Genomic DNA, 19,400 nt, shown 5'->3' with positions numbered 1-19,400 from the left:
TGATCAGTTGATATTGATAATTGTGTACAAGAAGATTTTTGCTTCCAAGGGAAGATTGCAGAATCCAGTTAATGACTTTAAACTTCTCTATGATCATAAACACTTGACATACTATATTGATATACATTAAACCTTTCTATTTATGTATATATATATATATATACATACATACACACATATAATTGATGAAGAAAAGTATACTGCTGTGCATATTATTGAATTGTTGCCCTGCTCTACTAAAATTAAATATTGAAATTTCATGGAAAAGGGTTTAAAATATTTCATGTTTCTGGGAGTTAGTTTATTTTAGTTGGGTTACATCTGTAATGTTGCAGCACTGCCTTCTTCCACATTTAATCATCCATCATATCCTCTTATTCCTTACTTCTCAAAGCGTTGGTTGTCCTTCCTCAGGTTTTTTCGAGTACGTATGTATGTAAACTCTGCACAAGTACCTTATGCAGCCACATTTAAACAAAAAAAAGACCCACTGTACCTTTAACTACATCCTATGATGCGCCAATCATCGGGTTACTGTTAAAAGAATAACGTAGATTCGCGATTGATATTGTAGGTAGTAATCCATGTTTATATTGTGTGATTTATGTTTATTTATTTATTTAGAATTATAGAGGTAATGAATCAATGAGAGCAGTTAGATTGCTGTTCATCAATGGATGGGACGGCTGTTGAGCAGCCGGAGCCTGCGCAGTGACGTCTGGTCAGAGTTGGGTGCAGCTCCACCAGAGAAGGAAGCGGAGTTTCCGGCTGTTTGCAGCGGAGTGAAAGGACTGCTGACGCCGTGAACCCCCGAGAAAAACGCCGCCGCTCGCCGGTGGCCAAGAGTTTGTTGCGTCGTTGTGGTCATTTTCTTTCATATCTGGGGGCAGGTCTGGGTTTATTTTCTCGCGCCGAGGGGGTCGGACAGCAAACCGAGCTAAGAAGCGGCACAGGGCGCAGGGGGTGAGCCACCAGCTACCGGCATGGCCAGGGACTACGATTACCTCTTCAAGCTGCTCATCATCGGTGACAGCGGTAAGGCGACGCCGGGGATGCGGGACGGGAAGTGGGCCTTGTCCTGTTTTCTTTTTTTTTTTATACATGGAGGGAAGCAGACATATATTTGTAGGTCACATTCGTTATTGTCTGATACATTTATCACTTATTACTTTTTTATTATAAGCATGGGGTTTTATTTTTAATATTTGTGAAATGTACACATCCGCCATATTTCCGTGGCGCTGACAGGGCGGAGGTTGTGTGGGTCCAGGCTGGGCATGTCAGCCGATCAGGCCGGATATCGCTTCCAGATCAGTAGTGTTTGTCTCGGAACGTTTTCCACGTCTTTTATCGAATCGACTGACACATTTTTAATAACGATACAACATAACACACAATGGAACCCACATAATTACAACAATGTGGTTCCAACACTCATTAAATGTGGCTTCTTGTTTGTAACCTATATTAGCTGTGTTAGCTAGGTGGCTAGCTGGAAGTTAGGCTAACCTTGCACTTTGATAATGTAGCTAACTGCTGTGCTGACAAGCTGCTACGCTAAGAGGTTGGCGTGTTAGTGTATGAGTAAAAAGTGGTCTTATTTATCTTTTCTGTACGATATTAATATAAGTTACACCGGGATAAAGAAAATACAACGCTTATATATATGTGTTAGCTGGCTAGTATGGAAGTGCTAGCCGCTGTGTAGTGGAGGAATGCAGCACTGCAGGCTCCGGTTTACACCTTTGTATCTAACCGGTTAAAGTACAGTCAAGTGGCTAACATAATGGTCAGTAACAGCTGTAAAGTCGCCCAGTTAAGTACATCTATGTGCTAACACCCTCAGGTTCATACTCAGACTACTACTACTGGCGGTTGGTTAACCTGAGCTGTGTTTAGCTTCCTCACTATGCTAAAGCTCGAGGCAAACATGGTAACTATTTATCACAGGTAGATGAGTATACTCCTGTGTCAGTCAAGTCATATAAAATGAAAGGGTTTGACAAGGCAGCATAATAAATAACACAGTAAGAACTGCGATATACAACCAGACTGCACAAATATTAAAAGCAAGATTGAAAATGTAAGGATATACATTATATTTAAAGATTTCAGTGGTGGTTAGGGGACACCAACAGAAAGCTCCATCACCTTTGATTTATACACAATAGAGGGGGACAATCAGAAGCTATTGCGAGTATGGTCATCGCGAAATTCGAGGTTAAAAGGTCAGAAATGTACCAGTAAGGGCTGCTCCTTTTGTATCTCTGGCTAACATGCCTTTTTTGATGTGGCTCACTGGCTCCACCCTTAGTAGAAGTGTAGCCTTGTCCTGCAGGAACTGTTTGTGGGCATTGACTGATCTTGGCATTCATTGACAACCCCGATCCTGGCACTACCCCATCAGCTGGCTGCTCACAGTTTGCGAGTAAGGCAGCACAGCAGGCCCTTGACTGCCACTCACACACAGAGGCCAGTGTCCACTCAGTTGCAGTGTACTGTGGAGACACATCTGTCTGTGATGCTGTTGATGCACCATGGTCATTTAGGGGAAATCAGATGTGACCTTGTGCCCTTTCTCAGCTGCACGTCGATGTAGAAACAGATGTGATGATGAGAATCGGAGCATTCCACACACTGGATCTCCACTTAGCTCCTCTTGTTTTATCCTTTGGCCTGTCACACTGTAGGACATGCACATGATGTAACTGTTCATAAAGCATGGTTCGACACTAACACAGTTATATAACATAGAATCTGTCCAGCACTGTACTGCATGCATGAGATGCAGCCAGCCCTCTACAAAACCTACACAATCTCATGATGACAAACAATGTACCAGGCTGCTAAGTGTTAAAATTAGTTAAAATAAGTGTCACTTACATGCTGGGTATTCTATTGTCTGGAGAGTGAATTTTTTTTTAATGATAATCCTAACTTGAAAAATCGCAAAGGTAGCAGTTTAATTGATCAAATACATACATACCTTGCATTACAGAGAACAGTAGTCAATATTTTGATGGAGTGAGGTGGTAATGCTCCATATTTTCAAATCTAAAACGCAGACAATAATTAACTTAAGCCACAACATCTTTAAGAAAAGGCTCCATCAGATATTTTCTCTAAATTGTTCAGCTTTATAGTGTAGAGGCACCAGGGAGACATGGCACATTAAAGCTCTCAGAGTACAAAACGATGATGTCTCCTCTGCTTTGAAGCTTTAGTTATTGTTTCTTTGAACAAAACAACTGCAGCATGGAGACCACAGGAACCTGAGAGCTTTTTATGTTAGGACCAATCAAATATGAGATGACAATAACACAATGGGTAGGCTAAGTAACAGGTCTGCAGGTTGAGTCGCACCCCAGGCTGGGGAGCAGCGTCACTTCCTGACCTCCAGTTGTTACCTGACAACTGAGACGCAGCGCTCCCTCTCATCTCTCTTTCTTTTTTAATCCCAATCCTCTTTCCTCACTCTGCTTTCTACTCTTCTTTCATCTGTTGTGCGCCCCCCCCCCACATTATTTATCTTGCTTGGTAAAATTAGAATCCCACTAATGCTTCCATTCGTTGTCTTTGCCACTGTGGCTTTGATGCCAACCTTTCTTCACAATGTTTAATCACACTGAATGAACTTCCATGCAGACAACATGTTGCTCTAAATAAACCTTAAAGCTGTAAAACTAAAATATTAACTAATATCATTTACATTCAAACCGCTGTCAAATGAGTCCATACAACACTGATGAAGTCTATCAGCTCCGCGCAATCCCGTTCAGATCCCGCTTCGCCTGCCGACATTCCCGTGCCACACACAGAACATTTTGAGCTGCATTGAGGAACTTTGAAATCCGTTGAAGAAAACAACAGCAACATAGTGCTGGTCAAGCAAGACGGCTGTAAACAGGTTGCCGTATGACTGAGAACACAAGGAAACGCAAACGAAAGGTTAAACAAGTGGATTCTGCTGCTCAATAAACTTGGTCGTATCACATACACATGAAATGCAAACCAAGGCAGAATAACAACATTAAAAACAACAACAATCAATAAAAGTTACACAACACAGCTTAATCTCCTTCAACCTCAACAACCTTGTCTTTATAAAGTACTAAATCCATAGGGACAAAAGGATTACTGCAGATGTTTGTGTTGATGTCTTGTTTTTGGTTTGCAGTCATCACATGTTGTTCATTTTGGGCAACTTGTATATAATTAGGAAGTAAAGACATATGGAAAGCTGCTGTTTCGTGGTTAGAAACCCCTTCAAACTCTCAACATGATACATTTAATACAATTGTATTTTTGTTTTAAAGTGAAAAGTCAAATTATAGAAAGAATGTATGCTTACTGTTTTTCTTCTGTTTCTCCTGACGCACTGTAAACCTCATGCTGTGCTTGTGTTTCCTCCTCAGGAGTGGGGAAGAGCAGTCTCCTCCTGCGATTTGCAGACAACACATTTTCAGGTGTGTGGCTCTACCTGTGCAACTGTACCATCATTTTCTGTACTTTAAAGTTGTTGGACTTTATTAAGACTGTTTTTGTTTGTGTGTGTGTGTGTGTGTGTGTGTGTGTGTGTGTGTGTGTGTGTGTTTGCAGGTAGCTATATCACCACAATCGGGGTGGACTTTAAGATCCGGACGGTGGAGATCAACGGTGAGAAGGTGAAGCTACAGATTTGGGATACAGCAGGACAGGAGCGCTTTCGCACCATCACCTCCACGTAAGTAGACTCATGCTCACTCAGACACGTGCATTTCCATGTGAAACTTTTCATTTTTGTATTGACTATTGGATCTGAAACCATGACTTTGTGGTCCTGGGATTAGGTATTATTTTGAGGAAGCAGTTTTGAGACAACGAGAATAAGTCGGGGCTGTTCTGTGAAACTGGGTGGAATTCCCCGCACATCCTAATTACAGATGTGAGAGGGAGGCTCCTGGTCGTGCTTCATGGTGGGAAGGGCTGAGCAGCTTTGCCCTCTTTTGCTCGTAGTGTGTGTCACACTTCGGTCCAGTGTTCTAACTATGTGGCTCTGACTTCAAAATGGTGTTGGGGCAGAGTGCCTTTTTTTCAAAATTAAAATGGTAATAATTTTATTATTACCATTTAAAAATCTTTTTAATGATTACCCTTAAAAATTTGGTATAAGCACGACCTGCTGTACTGTAGATATTCTGATGTCGCTAAAACATCGAAAGCACTTAAAGGCTCTAGTAACTTTTGGATGAGTGTAGGAGAAGGACTCATTATTCCACATCAATTCCTAAGTGTTGGTCTTTGGTGAGCTGTGTCTGTCTTTATGCAGACCATACACAGGACGTGATACACTTGATGTTCACCTCCCAGAAATGTGTACATTTGCCTCGTCTTCCCGTTTAAATAACTGCTACATAGAGATGGTAGCAAATTCAGACACTATTTTTCATTAGCAATAGTTGGAGCAAAACATTCCATAAATCCTGGTAGCATTTTATATCCATATAAATCTTCCCACCACCTCATGGATTCATGTAACGTAAATGCACACTTTGATTTCATTTCTTTAATGTGGCGGGCAAACTGTATGTGCATGCTGTAAGTCTACATTGTGGAATGTCTTACTTTTAATATTGACCAAACCTGACACATGACACAGTTGGTCAAATTAAACTTCGCCTTTTATTTTATGGTTATGCCAAATGACAAAAGTTATAACATCCAGAAGGAATGACTACAAGCCCCATGAGCACATGTAACTACTGATAACTATTTACGTAATGGAACCATTGTGGGTTTATGGTTTATTTCAGAAAAGGAGAACCTACACTGTGGATGGCTTTAATAGCCTATGTGTTGTGTTGTAAATAGTAAACGCGGTCCATGTGTGAACCATAGAGCTACGAGAGATGCAGCAGATCAGCGATACAGCCGCCACAAACTGTACACACAGCCAGTGTGGCCCTTGCATTAGACATGATGAAAATCTATTCAGTAACAGCTTAGTCTTTTTTTAAATAATAGATTCATTTTGCATCATAGATTTTTTTTATTTGTTCCAAGTTTTTATTGTGAACTTTAGATTGTTTCAAACACGTTTATTTAGAATTTTCACAAATATTGTCATTGCAATATCATGATTGAATATTATGATCTAATTTTAAGCTCATATCACCGATCCCTACTAAACCGTCAAAAATGTTCACCCTTTTTCACCTGACTGGCCGCCTCCTGACAAAAGGAGATGCTGAGGGACCCCTGTGTGAAGGTCTTCACTCAAATATGCATTCAAACTTTATCACGTAACATTACAATTGTTTTACGTCGCTGCACCTGAGTTCCCACTCGTCCCTCAAATGTAAAACACAAGTTCAGCACTCAGCCCGTGTGTGTGAGTCTGAACCCCAAGAGCTCTATTTACTTCACTTTGCTGAGTCACAGTGCAGTTTAAACAGGCAGCTGCTCACTTCACTCGGATGGAAATACTTTCCCTGTCGAGCAACAAATCAGAACACATGCACTGCAATGTTGACCACGACTCCTGCTGTTCACAGCATATTGCTAATCAAAGCTTCTAATGGGTCAGTGGACAACACAGCAGCAGGAGTTTACTCATCTCAGGCCACGTGAGGCCAGTGAATGCAAAGTGAATGTAGATTTCAAATGTCTTTGTTATTTTTGCTCTATATTGTTAAATATGTTTCTGTTAAATGCTGTCATCTCTCCTCTTAATAACAGTCAGTCAGTCATCATCTACCGCTTTATCCTCCACCAGAGGGTCGCGGGGGGTGCTGTGCCAATCTCAGCTACATCGGGCGATAGGCGGGGTACACCCTGGACAGTTCGCCAGTCCATCGCAGGGCCACACACAGATAGAGACAAACAACCATTCTCCATGCAGAAAGGCCCTTGTTCCAACCGGGGCTCGAACCCGGGTCTTCTCGCTGCAAGGCGAGAGTGCTAACCACTACACCACCGTGTGGCCCTCTTAATAACAGTAATAATTGTAAAATTATAATTATAATATAAACAAATCATTGTTTTCCCTGAAAGCACTGTGTATGAAACGTCCAAGATTTCTGATTTCAGTTTCTTTAATGTAACTACTGTACGCTCTGCTTTTGTTGCTTCTATGGCTGTAAACTAAATTTCTTTATGGTTTGTGGCTAAAAAAAACCTTTGAGGACATCATTATTTTGAGGTTTAGGAAGCAAGGATTTAGGATTTTCATCATTTTCTGTATTGTATGCATGACGAAAGTGATAAATCAAGAAAACAACCAACCGATTCATCATTGATGAAAATAATTGTTAGTTGCTGCCTTTGTTTGAGCCTGAGGGAACCGTCTCTGCATCCACACAACACTGCTGAAGGTTTGCATTAAGGAGACTAAACATCCCAAGCATTCACACTAAACAAGGAGTTCACAGTGAGTGGATTCTCATTGACCTGATTGCTTTATTATTAAGTTTGTTTACTGTGGCGTTCCTTGACTCTCTGTAAACAGCCATTGTTCAGGCTGCTGCTGCTGATTACTCATGTTCATGAGTCTTGCACTAATGCCAGCTGTCAAACCAATGATTTCCTTTGCCTTTCTAAGTGCCCCACTGGAAGATGGACTTTTCATTTCAATGAAGCAGTTTACATGGACGGGCTTGATATTTTAGTACAGAATTGACACTTGTTGTGTAAAAAGACTAAGCATTAATATGCTGTCATTTGTGTTGTTTGTGGACTCGTGGAATACTAAACTGTTGCTGTCCAAACCTCATGAGCGTAATCCTGAATAAGCCTGAATTAGGTTGCAAAGGGATGGGAAATTCCCCAGTAAATTTCCAGAAACTTTATGTCAAAGTTCCGAACCTTTAATTTTGAAAGTTTCCACTTTATTTCCGTTAATTCCCATAGATTACCATGGAAAATTTCCACTGTTGAATTTTCCTGCAATCTCGTCACCCTGAATAACGGCAGACTAATGGCGTTTTTTCATCATACAGTTCTAGCTCTATTTGGCTCAAATCTACATGTTTTTTGCTGTTCCGTTAGTGTTAGTATCTGCTACCTGGTGCTTTTTTTTTGGTACCTGCTCTGGCAAGGTTCCAATCGAGATGAGCTGATACTAAAATGTGACGTCAACAGATGCCACTGATTGGTCCGAGATTGTCGTCACTGGAAGAGTCGTGGGCACGACGTCCAACACAGAGGAGTCTGGCGTATTTAGCAACGGCACTGCTGAAAGCTGGCGATCGTGAGCCCAATCACAACCTGTTCAGCCGTATTTCAGTTCTGTGTCAGACAGAAGTACTCTAGTAATTTAATCTGATTCTACTGATTTAGTACATTGAAAACAACTGCTTTGACTGTCACTAGTTTGTGTGTGAGGATGATCACAGCACCTAAATCAACTAGAGAGCATTCCAGCTCCAGAGTAGTGTGATGCTCCCGCACATAGGAATCCCTTCAACGAGCAGACAACCTATTAAGGCTCAATAAAGTAAGGCTGAACGATAGCATGGTGCCTCATTAGGTCCTAAATTAATTTCACTGTGGCGATGATAGAACATGGACACAGACGCCAGCTCACTAACGTGTGTGCAGTCATTGCTTTTTTCTGTATGAAGGTTAAAGGTGACATGAAGGTGTCCTGAGCAGACGATGTAAAGAAATGAGGTGGCTTAATCTTGTCATTGGGGATTTAATAATGACACTCATTTAGACATGCCTTGCAATGACTTCTTAAACTGGTACAACACACCTCCCTGGTAGTCAGCATTTGTCTTGGTCCAAAATGTCGTTGCTAGTGCAACAGCAGCTCTGTTCACTCATCCATATGAAGTGATGCTTTCACAAGTGGTCCGTGTTCATTGATGATGCATTCAAGTCCAAGTCAGTCAGAGCCAGACGACATTCACAGGGTTTCTGAGAAGCATGTGGTCACATTTTTTTTCAGCGCATTCGGAGTGAAAAACAAATGTGTCCTGGATCACAATCAACCAAGTGTTAATATTATGTTAATGATGTGGTTACCACATCGTTATTAACCACAGTTTAAACACTGACAGACACAAATGAATGGAAATGAATTTGAAATAAGGGGTTATACTCCCTGCTCCCCTTCACCTTTTAATACCAAATTAAGTTTAGATCAGCTACAGCATTTAAACAAAAGAACAAGTAATGTCGTAGTAGTGATTATTCCATTCGTAAAAGTGCAGAGGCAGAGTCTGCACTCAGTGATCAGATCAGTCTGCACCCCACAGGGTGTCAAGACTCACGATTGATGACTTGAGCTAGTAGTGTGGATCATTATCATTTTATTACCTTGTTAGTGTGGTTTGAGTGCAAAAAAAGCGACTGCAGGCCTGTGGTGTGTGTTTATGTTTATTATTTACACACATACACATGGGTACATGCACACACACTATAAAGACATCCACCCCTGCTGTCTGGTGCCTCATTACTGCTGGGCATTGGGGACAACACCATATCCCCTCTCTGTCACACCAGGTAGCAACACACACTGACTCACACACACATGCATATTGAGCTTGACAAAAGACTCTTTGTTTGGCACAGTCGAGCTACACTGAGGATGCTCCATTTTGAAGTTTGCAGGTTTACAGTATAACTGTGTGGTGTGGGTGTGTGTGTGTGTGTGTGTGTGCGTGCGCGTGCGTGCGATGCTGCTCTCGTTTCTGTGGCTTTTCCTCCTTCACACAAGCAGTTACACATTTCTGTCACTGCTAAAGAACCAGGTGTCCATGTACCGTGCCTTGAGATAATGTATGTTGTGTTAAAATTGAATTGAATTATATGTTCATTGTTGCTGCTCAGTTCAGAAGCTCATTCTGCCATCTTTTTAATAACTACCCACTGCTGATTAATATTTCATAAATAAGTAATAATCGGCCAATGCTGATATAAATTTTACACATATCTGAATTTAGTACATATACATACATGCATACATGTTTGTTTTTTTGGAACCATGAACCAGGAACCATTTTTTCCTCCAAAAGTTAGTTAGTTGTGGTCCAACAGCAACTGCTATCCATCATGTTACATCTCTGCCTTCTCCTCCAAAAGCATATTTGACAAAATGTAGTTTTTCAGTTTCATGCTAATAATATATCAAATATTTACTTCACACATTTTTGTATGATTTGTTAGTTTTAAACCGTTAAAAAAAGAAATCCAGAAGCTAAATATACTAATATACCAACATCAACTATAGAAAACTCCCATACCCAGTCATTTTTTTTAACTGAGTCATCCGTCGGGTTCCTCTTCAGTTTCACATGATCACACTGTGTCCCATCCTAACTGGGATTTGTCTCCTCCTGCTGGACACAGCTCCTTTCAGACCAACCTGACCCACACATCCACCCAGTTTGCCTTCATTCACACCAGGTGTCTTGTTTCAAGTGTGGATTGGTGTCTTCAAATGGTTATTATTATTATATTATTATATTATTATTTAACAACTGATGGTAAAGCAGCAACATTTTTGCATCCATGCAGTTACTTGATGAATGGGGAAAGTAGTTATGTTATGTTATCTTGATTAAGTTATTTGTAGCTTTGTTCCCTTGTTTTTCCTCAGACTGTAATATCTACTGTGTATAAACGTTAAAGGCTCATTGTGTGTGTGTCTCTGCTGTGTTTAGGTATTATAGGGGAACACATGGGGTCATAGTGGTTTACGACGTCACCAGTGCCGAGTCCTTCGTCAATGTCAAACGATGGTTACATGAAATTAACCAGAACTGTGACGACGTGTGTCGAATATTAGGTGAGTGTGTGATTTATAAAATATTATGTGTATGTATGTATAATATGTGTGTGTGTGTGTGTGTGTGTGTGTATATATATATGTATATGTGTGTATGTGTGTGTATATATGTGTATGTGTGTATATATGTGTGTATGTATGTATGTATGTATATATGTGTATGTATGTATGTATATATGTGTATATATGTGTGTGTATGTATGTATGTGTGTATATGTATATATGTGTGTATATATGTGTGTGTATGTATGTATATATGTGTGTGTATATATATGTGTGTGTGTGTATATATGTGTGTGTATGTATATATATATGTGTGTGTATGTATATATATGTGTGTGTATACAAATATATGTGTGTGTGTGTGTGTGTGTGTGTATTTTTGTGTATATATATATAGATATTGCTCTGTTAGGAAAATAGTCCCAATGTGTCACTGAGAAATGTTTTTCTTTCTTCAGTGGGAAACAAAAATGACGACCCCAACTCCAAGGTGGTGGAGACGACTGACGCGCAGAAGTTCGCTGAGCAGATGGGAATCAATCTGTTTGAGACGAGTGCAAAAGAGAACATCAATGTTGAAGAGGTAAATCGTCTGATGTGTATTGACTGGCAATGCCAGAGTTCCCACAGGTGCTTGAAATCCTTGAAAGTTTTTGACAGTTGAAAAGTGCTTGAAGTTTGTGCAAAATACATGTTCAATTGATATTTAGGTAAATGTCTCCCTCTGTTACGACGCCACCTACTGTTTCATGCCCTACATTGCTTGATGTACGTAGACGAGGCCTACACAGTAGGTGTCTATGCTTTGGTGCGTCAGCTCAGGAGGAACAATACCTGATCACTGATATTAACTGTCAAGCAATTTGTTTGTATTTAAAAAGTTATTCACTAAAGTTTCAATGCAATGAAAAATAAATTTTTCCCTGCATACTAAAAAAAACAGTGTAAAAAGAGATCGCGAGAGAGTGTTTGATGTGGCTGATGTGATCACTCACCGCGCGTCTGCTGTTTGTGCTTCTTCATCCTGCAGATGTTCAACTGCATCACAGAGTTAGTTCTAAGAGCCAAAAAGGAAGTGCTGGCCAAGCAGCAGCAGCAGCAACAGAACGACGTGGTCAAACTCACCCGGAACAGTAAACGGAAGAAAAAGTGCTGCTAGCAACCTCCAAGACACCCACAAAATGGCCGCCAGGCAGCATCGCTTTTTCACACACACATACACAGACACACACACACACACACACACACACAATGGGACTCAGAGTATCTAAATTAAAGAAAAGATAAAGATTTAATAAATATAAAATGGAAGATTTAAAAAAAATAAAAATAAAAAAAATGGAAAAATGTCCCCTTTGGACAGACTAATCATGGAGACTTTAAAAAGAAATGAGCAGATTTTATTAGATGTTAGATCAAGTTTTATTTGGAATTCAGCAGATGGGCAATATTTACCCGAGGTCCTTGTTTCTCAAAGGATCTGCAAGCTGACAACTGACTGCCATAATTCCTAGATTTATATCCACATAATCCCATTCTCTTTCATCAGTAGCTCATCTCTCCTTCTCATTCCACTGCACATGGGACATTCAGAGTCATGTCAAACTGAGGAGGAGAAGGAGGAGGAGGACTCGCCATTTTGGAGCTCTGTTTTTTCTTCTAGTTTTATGTTGTTTTTTTTGGGAGGGACAGTCGGGTGAGGCAGGGACTGTCCGCTCAGTCAGGAGACGATGTGTCTTTTGGAGCAGGCGCCTGAGTAAAAGCATGGTCTCACCGCGTTACCACGGCTCATGCCAGCACATCATGAACTGCTAGATATTGTTTTTATTTGACTTGATGGGGGAAAAGAAAATCACACGTGATGTTGATGTTGATGATGATGATAAGTAGACGATCTTTAGCGACTAATCCGATGGACAGAACTGGTGACTTTGTCATGTTTTAATTTTCTTTGTCTATGTTTTGCCAAGCTCCTCCCCCTCTCCCCTTTAACCTCCAGTAGTGCTGAGCCAACAATAACTGATTTTACATTTTTGTCGTGTTGTTGTTGAAGTGCAGCAGAGCAGCAGAGCACATGGACCTGAGCTCTGACTGCACTCACTGCAGTCTTACTTTGCTTTTAAAACCTGTTCCTCCACCTGTTTTTTTTTTTTGTTTTGATTTTTTAAAATAAAAGAACGATACTGCCAATATAGTAGAGAAAAACACACCAGGAGCCAAGTGGCGCCTCCCATTGGACTGTTGCCATAGTGACACCTGGTTGAAGGGTGAATCAGGGTCAGATTGGACCCAGTTGAGTCCTCAGGAAGTGCTCAGGGTTAAGCCCCCTCCCGCCCTATGTCCAGTTTCTTTATTCCCCCCCCCCAGCACATATCAGCACCTCTCACGGCGACGGACTCACTTCCTGTTTGTGGTCACATGAGGAAATGAGTGGCTAGTATCTGACCATGTAACACTTTGTTTGAGCGGGTTTTTATCTGACTGTCAAGGATTCATAGATCTTCTTCCTCAGCCTGCAGGATGTTCTTAACTCATGACTGATGTCAAGTTTCTATTTTTGTTTTTTCTGTCACCACTTCCCCTGCTACCTGTTGAACTGAAGTGTTACCGGACAGTGTTGAGATGACGATGGCGATGATGATGATGAGTGTGTCAGAGTTGTTAATGTAAGGCCCGGGTCATACTTTCACCGTCCACTGACGTAAATGTCATCATTCTTGAATTGACCCTACATGGATGAACATGAGGTCACCTGACCACACATGCTCCATGTTCACTTTCCAGTCCAGTTAGTGGTGCACTCTGTAATGGGGGGGTCAAAAGAGACAACGAAGAATACAGTAACCATGGAAACCTGCTTGAGCGTATGTGAGGAGGTCCTTTTGTACCCACACACGTTCAGCTCAACACTCAATTAATACAAGGACGTACAAAAGGGGGCAAAATCATGTTGACAAATTGCCACTACTAGAATGGAATATGAGATTGACCATCATTTTAGTTTGAGTGGATCGCGGCCATGTACGTACATGCAAAGCAGCTCTCTGCAGACATGGAACGTGGAAAGTATGACCCCTGTGCGGCACTGAATCTGAGTGTGTTGGGGCCTGAGCTCCTCTCCATTTCCATGTGCACCACCAGGGTTGGTCACAGAGGCAAAGCATCACATTAAGTGGCTATCACTGACATTCTTTTTTTATTTTTGAATTGGGAGAGTAATAAATGAAGAGAGTTGTAGGCACTGGCTCAGAGTCTGTCAGAAATACGTGGGTTTCACCCTCTCGGCAGACTCTGGCGGGCAGTTTGGGATTCTGATGAACGTCGTGTGGCTGCTGCGTCCTCCGCATCCCACGGATGGCATCGAGTCTCACACTTTATGATTCTGTTCATTATGTGTATGTATATATAAATATATTTGTGTGTTTATATTCAAATAAAGAACATACACACATAATTGGCACACCAAATCGTGCATGTGTGCTACTACGTGGAAACACACTCGTCAGCTGTGGTTTGCTGTACACTGGAGAAAAAGATGTACTATTCATTTTTCCCTACATGAATTTAATCAGTAATAAACGTTTTAAAAGAATAAATATTTGACACATAATGACTGATCTCATTTGTCTGTGGTTTGATGCTTGGTTTTAAAGCAGTGAAATACAAACACAAACGATGAATGGCTCCATATGCTGATGACACGCTAACCCCAAGTTACTTTAGGAATTAAAAAAACGTCCATAATGTAATATTAAGAAATCTTAAATGAATATATTAGCAAAAGTATGATTTTATAAGTGTATTTGTAACGGAGTTAAGAAGGTATGTGATTCCACTTGCCATAAAAAGAGAAAACTCATCTCACAACGCGGAAACTTGTTTGTCCTATGGTAATTAAATGCAGCACCCCTGTGGATTAGGGTCGTGCACCCCGGGGGCGTAACTGCAGTCGGACCTCGCTGTCTCCCTGGTAGGTGCATGAACTAAGAGCTCCGCCATTGTTTCATATTAATTACGTTAATTTTAATACTAAGGGGTGGTTTAAGTTGTATTTTTAAGCCTAAAGGTCCCGAATGGTCGAGCACGTCCTTTTTAATAAAAAGTTGATTTTTCAGGCATGTATGCGTGTGTGTGAGAGAGGAACCGGGGACTGACTGTATTATTTATCCCTCTGTCTGCGAAATAAACGGCAAGACAGCCCACCCGAAGGTCTACTTCGTCTGTTAAACTACACAACGCAATGATAGAGTACAACACCGCTAGATATAATCGCTTTAAAATAAAAAAAAAAACATGTGTTTTTTGTAGACTTTGAATCGGCGTTTTAAATTTGCCACACACTAGAGGAGAATTGGCCAGATTTCAGTCCTGGTCCTTCCTTTCCCTGCATTTTTAGGTGTCTCCCTGCTCCAACACGCATGATTCAAATGAACGGGTCGTTATGCTTGATGATGAGCTGACCGTTTAAATTTCTCAGGATTAAAACATTAAAAATCGCTTACACAGTTCGTTGTGTTTGTGGCCTCCAATGTTTTTAAGATCCTTCAGAGAAGCAAAGGCCTGTGTTCACCCCTCACTTTGACCCCTGATACAGTTTTAGTGCCTTCATTTATTTTGCCTCTTAGTTTTCCTTTTGGACCATTAATCCTGTTTTGGTTGAACTTCTGTTTATTGTGGTTTTTCTCTGTGTATTTTGTTGACTTGACGTCCGGTTTTATTTTGTCTCTGTCCTCATGTCGTGTCTCTGTTTGTGGTTTGTTGATGACTTTCACCCGTGTTGTTTTAGGTAACGTCGGCTCTCTCCTGACCACACTGTCATGTTTTTGTGGGTCCGTGTTGACTTTAGCCTTGTGTTACAGCCTTTTTTCTCAACCCTCTGAACCTGCACTCTCCCATGAGTTGTCGTCCTCGGGTCCAACATTGCACAGGAGACGAGCAGATTGTCAAGTTATTTTATTTGTACAAAAAAAACAAACAAAACAAATAGCCAAGAGAAAACCTAAGAAAATTGCTTGGTAAATATTTTGAATAGTTGAAGCATTGTGTAACTGAAACAGTGCTGTTAGTCAGTGGTGAATGGAAGCACTCGCATGGAGCACAATGAGCCCAACAACTCATTTCCAAAATAACATTTGAATGAACGGGGACGAGCAACACGCACACACACTGACGTGTGTCACTGCTGCGACACACAACTCAACAATAACACCCACAACCGCAGCATTTACCACAGAAACACGGAGACATTTTCTTTGTTTTAAAAAAAATTCTTTCAATGGGGAAAAAAAACAATGGGTACAGTCTACAGTGTCATAAAGAACGCACACACACAAGAAAGAGAAACAATCATCAGACTTAACAAACATAACATGAAATGAACAAGTAAGAGGGGTGTGGCTGCAGCAGCAGAGTCCGGAGTGTTTCGTCAAACGCCTGCAGGAGGAACACAAACACATCTCACTTTCTTATTTGACCCATTTTCACACTTTCTGCCTCTGGGGGAAGAAACATGTTTGTGTTTCTTTACTGTTTGTTCACATTGTGTCCGTTCAGACAACAGCAGTGACACAATGTTATTATAAGTCAGCCTTTTTGGTTTTGATGGCTACATTAATGCTTAATAAATCTCATTCTCTAGTCACAGATAAAGTGACCACGTTTGCTACAGGATCTGGATTTTGTGACATTTTACGTTGAATGGCGAGCATTTCTGTTTAAACCTAATTCTGTGATAGTTTGCCTAATCTCGGCAGTATAGGTTAAATCTGCAGTGTGTAACGTCATTTCTGGTATGTGAAGGCTGCCACGGTTACCTGACACACCTGGGAGAGGGAGGGGTGAGTGGAAGAGTCCTCCCTTTGTTACGATCTACAGTCTCATCTTTAGGTGTCACTAAGGGCCAGGTCATACTTTCTGCTTTATCTGCCTGTGTCCACACTGGTTCAGACCTAACACTGTATTGTATCAAGCACAACTCCAGTTTGATTCTGCTTGGACTTTGCATGAATGTGCTGTACATGCAACATTTTCCAGTCCTGGTGGCGGCGTGCTCTTGTTTTGGTCAAGAGCAACAACAAAGAAGATGGTAAAATGAAAACCTGTTTTGTATTCATTTCATTTTGTTCTTCTCCTTGAGTACAGGTCCTGGGGGCAGCAGTCTCCAAGGCACAGGCTCTCCTCTCCCAGTGGGACACACTGGTGTTCCCATGTCCTGGCTCTGCCCTGGGGCCTCCTTCTAGTTGGGCATGCCCAGAACACCTCCCCAGGGAGATGTCCAGGAGGAATCCTGTCTTGATGCCAGAACCACTTGAACTGACTCCTCTCGAGAGGAGCAACGACTAAACAACAAGTCTCTCCCAAATGTCCAAGCTCCTCCCCCTCTTGTTCATTATGTGTGAACGTAACTTGTGCTCACATGTGAAGCAGCAGTTAAGTATTACCTGGCCCAAATTGACACATCCCTGATTAGTGAAGTTCCCTTTTGTCTCTCATATTACTTGATTAGTCTTTTCCTTTTTTTCACTTTGAAACTTGCATCTTTGCCTTGTTTCAGGTGTCTTCACTTCCTGTCCTCCTGTGATTACCTGCACCTGCCCCTTAGGGAAGAGTAACATGGTACATCTGTTAGTCAGCTGATTGGACAACAGAGAAACGTCCCTCCCTTACCCAGTAAAGGTAATACTGTTCTCAGTTGAAACGCTAAATGCTTTGACTCTGCTTTAGTCTGCAGTTCCTGCAGTTCCAGTGTGATAGTGATTCTAACAAATTGGAGCTTAAATCACTGTTCTAAAAGAAAGTGGAAGAACTCATGACTGGACTACGATTCCTATTTCTTTCACACTCCTGGATTAAAAAAAAAAATGGGTTATGAATCTTTCGTATCAACACCTCCACTGCTTCTATGCCACACCCCAACAGTTAAATCCCAGATCACGGCAGTGAACTTCCTGCTCACTATGAGGACGAACATAATAAAAAAAAAAAAAGCCTACAAATAACAATGTATATTTCTCTCTAAAAAAAAGATCATTCATTTATTCCTTATAAATATATTGATTTCATCCAAACCTATTTAACTTTTATATAAAACAAAATCATTCTTTGGGTTGATCCTTCCCAACAACCAGCTGAAATGAGGAGAAACATCTGCATAGGTTTGCACAGCTGCATCAGACATGAGTTCAAACACAGACAGACATGAGGCGTCAATGATTCACTACACACGTGTCACCTAAAGGAAGCCCGGCAGCGGAGAAATCAAAGTGCCCGTGAAGTATTGAAGCAAAGAGAATGGAGGTAGATCTTTTTCTAGAAAAGTGGAACCAAAGCAGCTCAGATGTCGTCCACTCTTCAGCTAGATTGTTTCCACACACTTTTGTTCTTCCTCCATCTCAAGCTGATGTGTAAACATTTTTCTTTTTTTTTTAATTTGGTCAACTAGGAAGATGATTGAGATCATGAGGACAATGTCTTTGTTTTTTTCCTTGAAAAAAGCATAAATGTTTAAATGTTAAATATAAATGTGAAGTGTAGGAGAACAAACTGTCCTACCTGAGTCGCCCAAAGGTTTATTCAGATGCCAGAGAGGAACATGAAGGCCACAGATGTGAGACCCATTCAAAACAAAGTGCTGGTTTTCATATATTCACTTCTTATAAGGATCCTAATGTCTAATGACTTCAAAGTGCTGACATGATTGGGGCAAACAGCTCAAATATAAAATGAAAGATGTGAGCATTTACTAAAGGAGGTGTCGTTATTTTTGGGTTTGTAGTTTCCCCTGAAGCCGAACCCTAACCCTGCTTATTCTTTTTATGCTGCACACATATTTGCTCTGGCTGTAAACACAGCATATGCAAATTCCAACTAGTAAAGGTCCTGTGTATAATATTTAGTGGCAGATAATGTAATATATTACCCATATGTATATAAATGCTGTCAAATATCATTTTTTGTAGCTTTTCATCTGAGCTATAGACCTTATTTTTGGTAGAAACGACATTTACACAGCAGGGAGGACAACAACTGCGAAAGACAACATGGCCTCCAGAACAGCTATCGTATATGTGCAGTCAAGTGTTGCTATAACAAGACAGGAATGAGGATGCAAAGTGCCGCACAGGCTTTTGACCTCCTCCAAGGAACAAGGACACAGCCGTGGTTATAAACACAGCTGATCTGCTCTATCCAAAGTACCATGGACAGAAATAGGAAGTCTCTAGTTACTTCCACATCTGTCAGTGAGAGCGTTGCTTTACGGAGGCCTCCATCCCGTGACATGATGTTTCTATTTCACTTTGAACAGCAAACCAGCCAGAGAATGTGCATTATGAAACAGAAACTTCCTTTGCAACAAAGAACAACATCCTTTCTGGTATGCAAAGGCCACCGTAGTTCCCTGACATGGAAAAAGGAGGGGGGTGAGTGTTTCTGATCATCATCTGATCTCAGTTGAGAAAACTCACAATATGCAAATACTCCAGCACAAGAAATAGCCAATTAAATCTTTTCTTTGCTATTACATTGTCTCACACTGGTACTATGACAGAAACTGCTCCACTGCATGTAAACGGCCGCAGGATCGTCCATCCATTTTCTACCGCTTTATCCTCCACGCGGGGGGGCG

General features: G+C 41.0%; 1 protein-coding gene across 2 annotated transcripts; it reads left to right on the top strand.

Annotated features, from left to right (window-relative positions):
- Nucleotides 1-712: 712 nt before the first annotated feature.
- rab35b (RAB35, member RAS oncogene family b) lies at nucleotides 713-14,391 on the top strand. 2 transcript variants are annotated; one of them, XM_058636534.1, is made up of 6 exons: nucleotides 721-1,035; nucleotides 4,416-4,466; nucleotides 4,600-4,723; nucleotides 10,647-10,771; nucleotides 11,233-11,357; nucleotides 11,805-14,391. In XM_058636534.1, exons 1-6 carry the CDS (start codon nucleotides 984-986, stop codon nucleotides 11,931-11,933), a joined length of 606 nt encoding a protein of 201 aa, XP_058492517.1. In that variant the 5' UTR covers nucleotides 721-983; the 3' UTR covers nucleotides 11,934-14,391. The 2 variants fall into 2 exon arrangements, with proteins under 2 accessions (XP_058492518.1, XP_058492517.1); XM_058636535.1 differs by lacking the exon at nucleotides 11,233-11,357 and having other exon boundaries at nucleotides 713-1,035; nucleotides 11,805-11,911.
- The last annotated feature ends 5,009 nt before the right edge of the window (nucleotides 14,392-19,400 follow it).

The sequence above is a fragment of the Solea solea genome, chromosome 8, assembly GCF_958295425.1.
Source record: "Solea solea chromosome 8, fSolSol10.1, whole genome shotgun sequence".
Taxonomy (NCBI): Eukaryota; Metazoa; Chordata; class Actinopteri; order Pleuronectiformes; family Soleidae; genus Solea; species Solea solea.
This window is presented reverse-complemented; position numbering and strand designations above follow the sequence as displayed.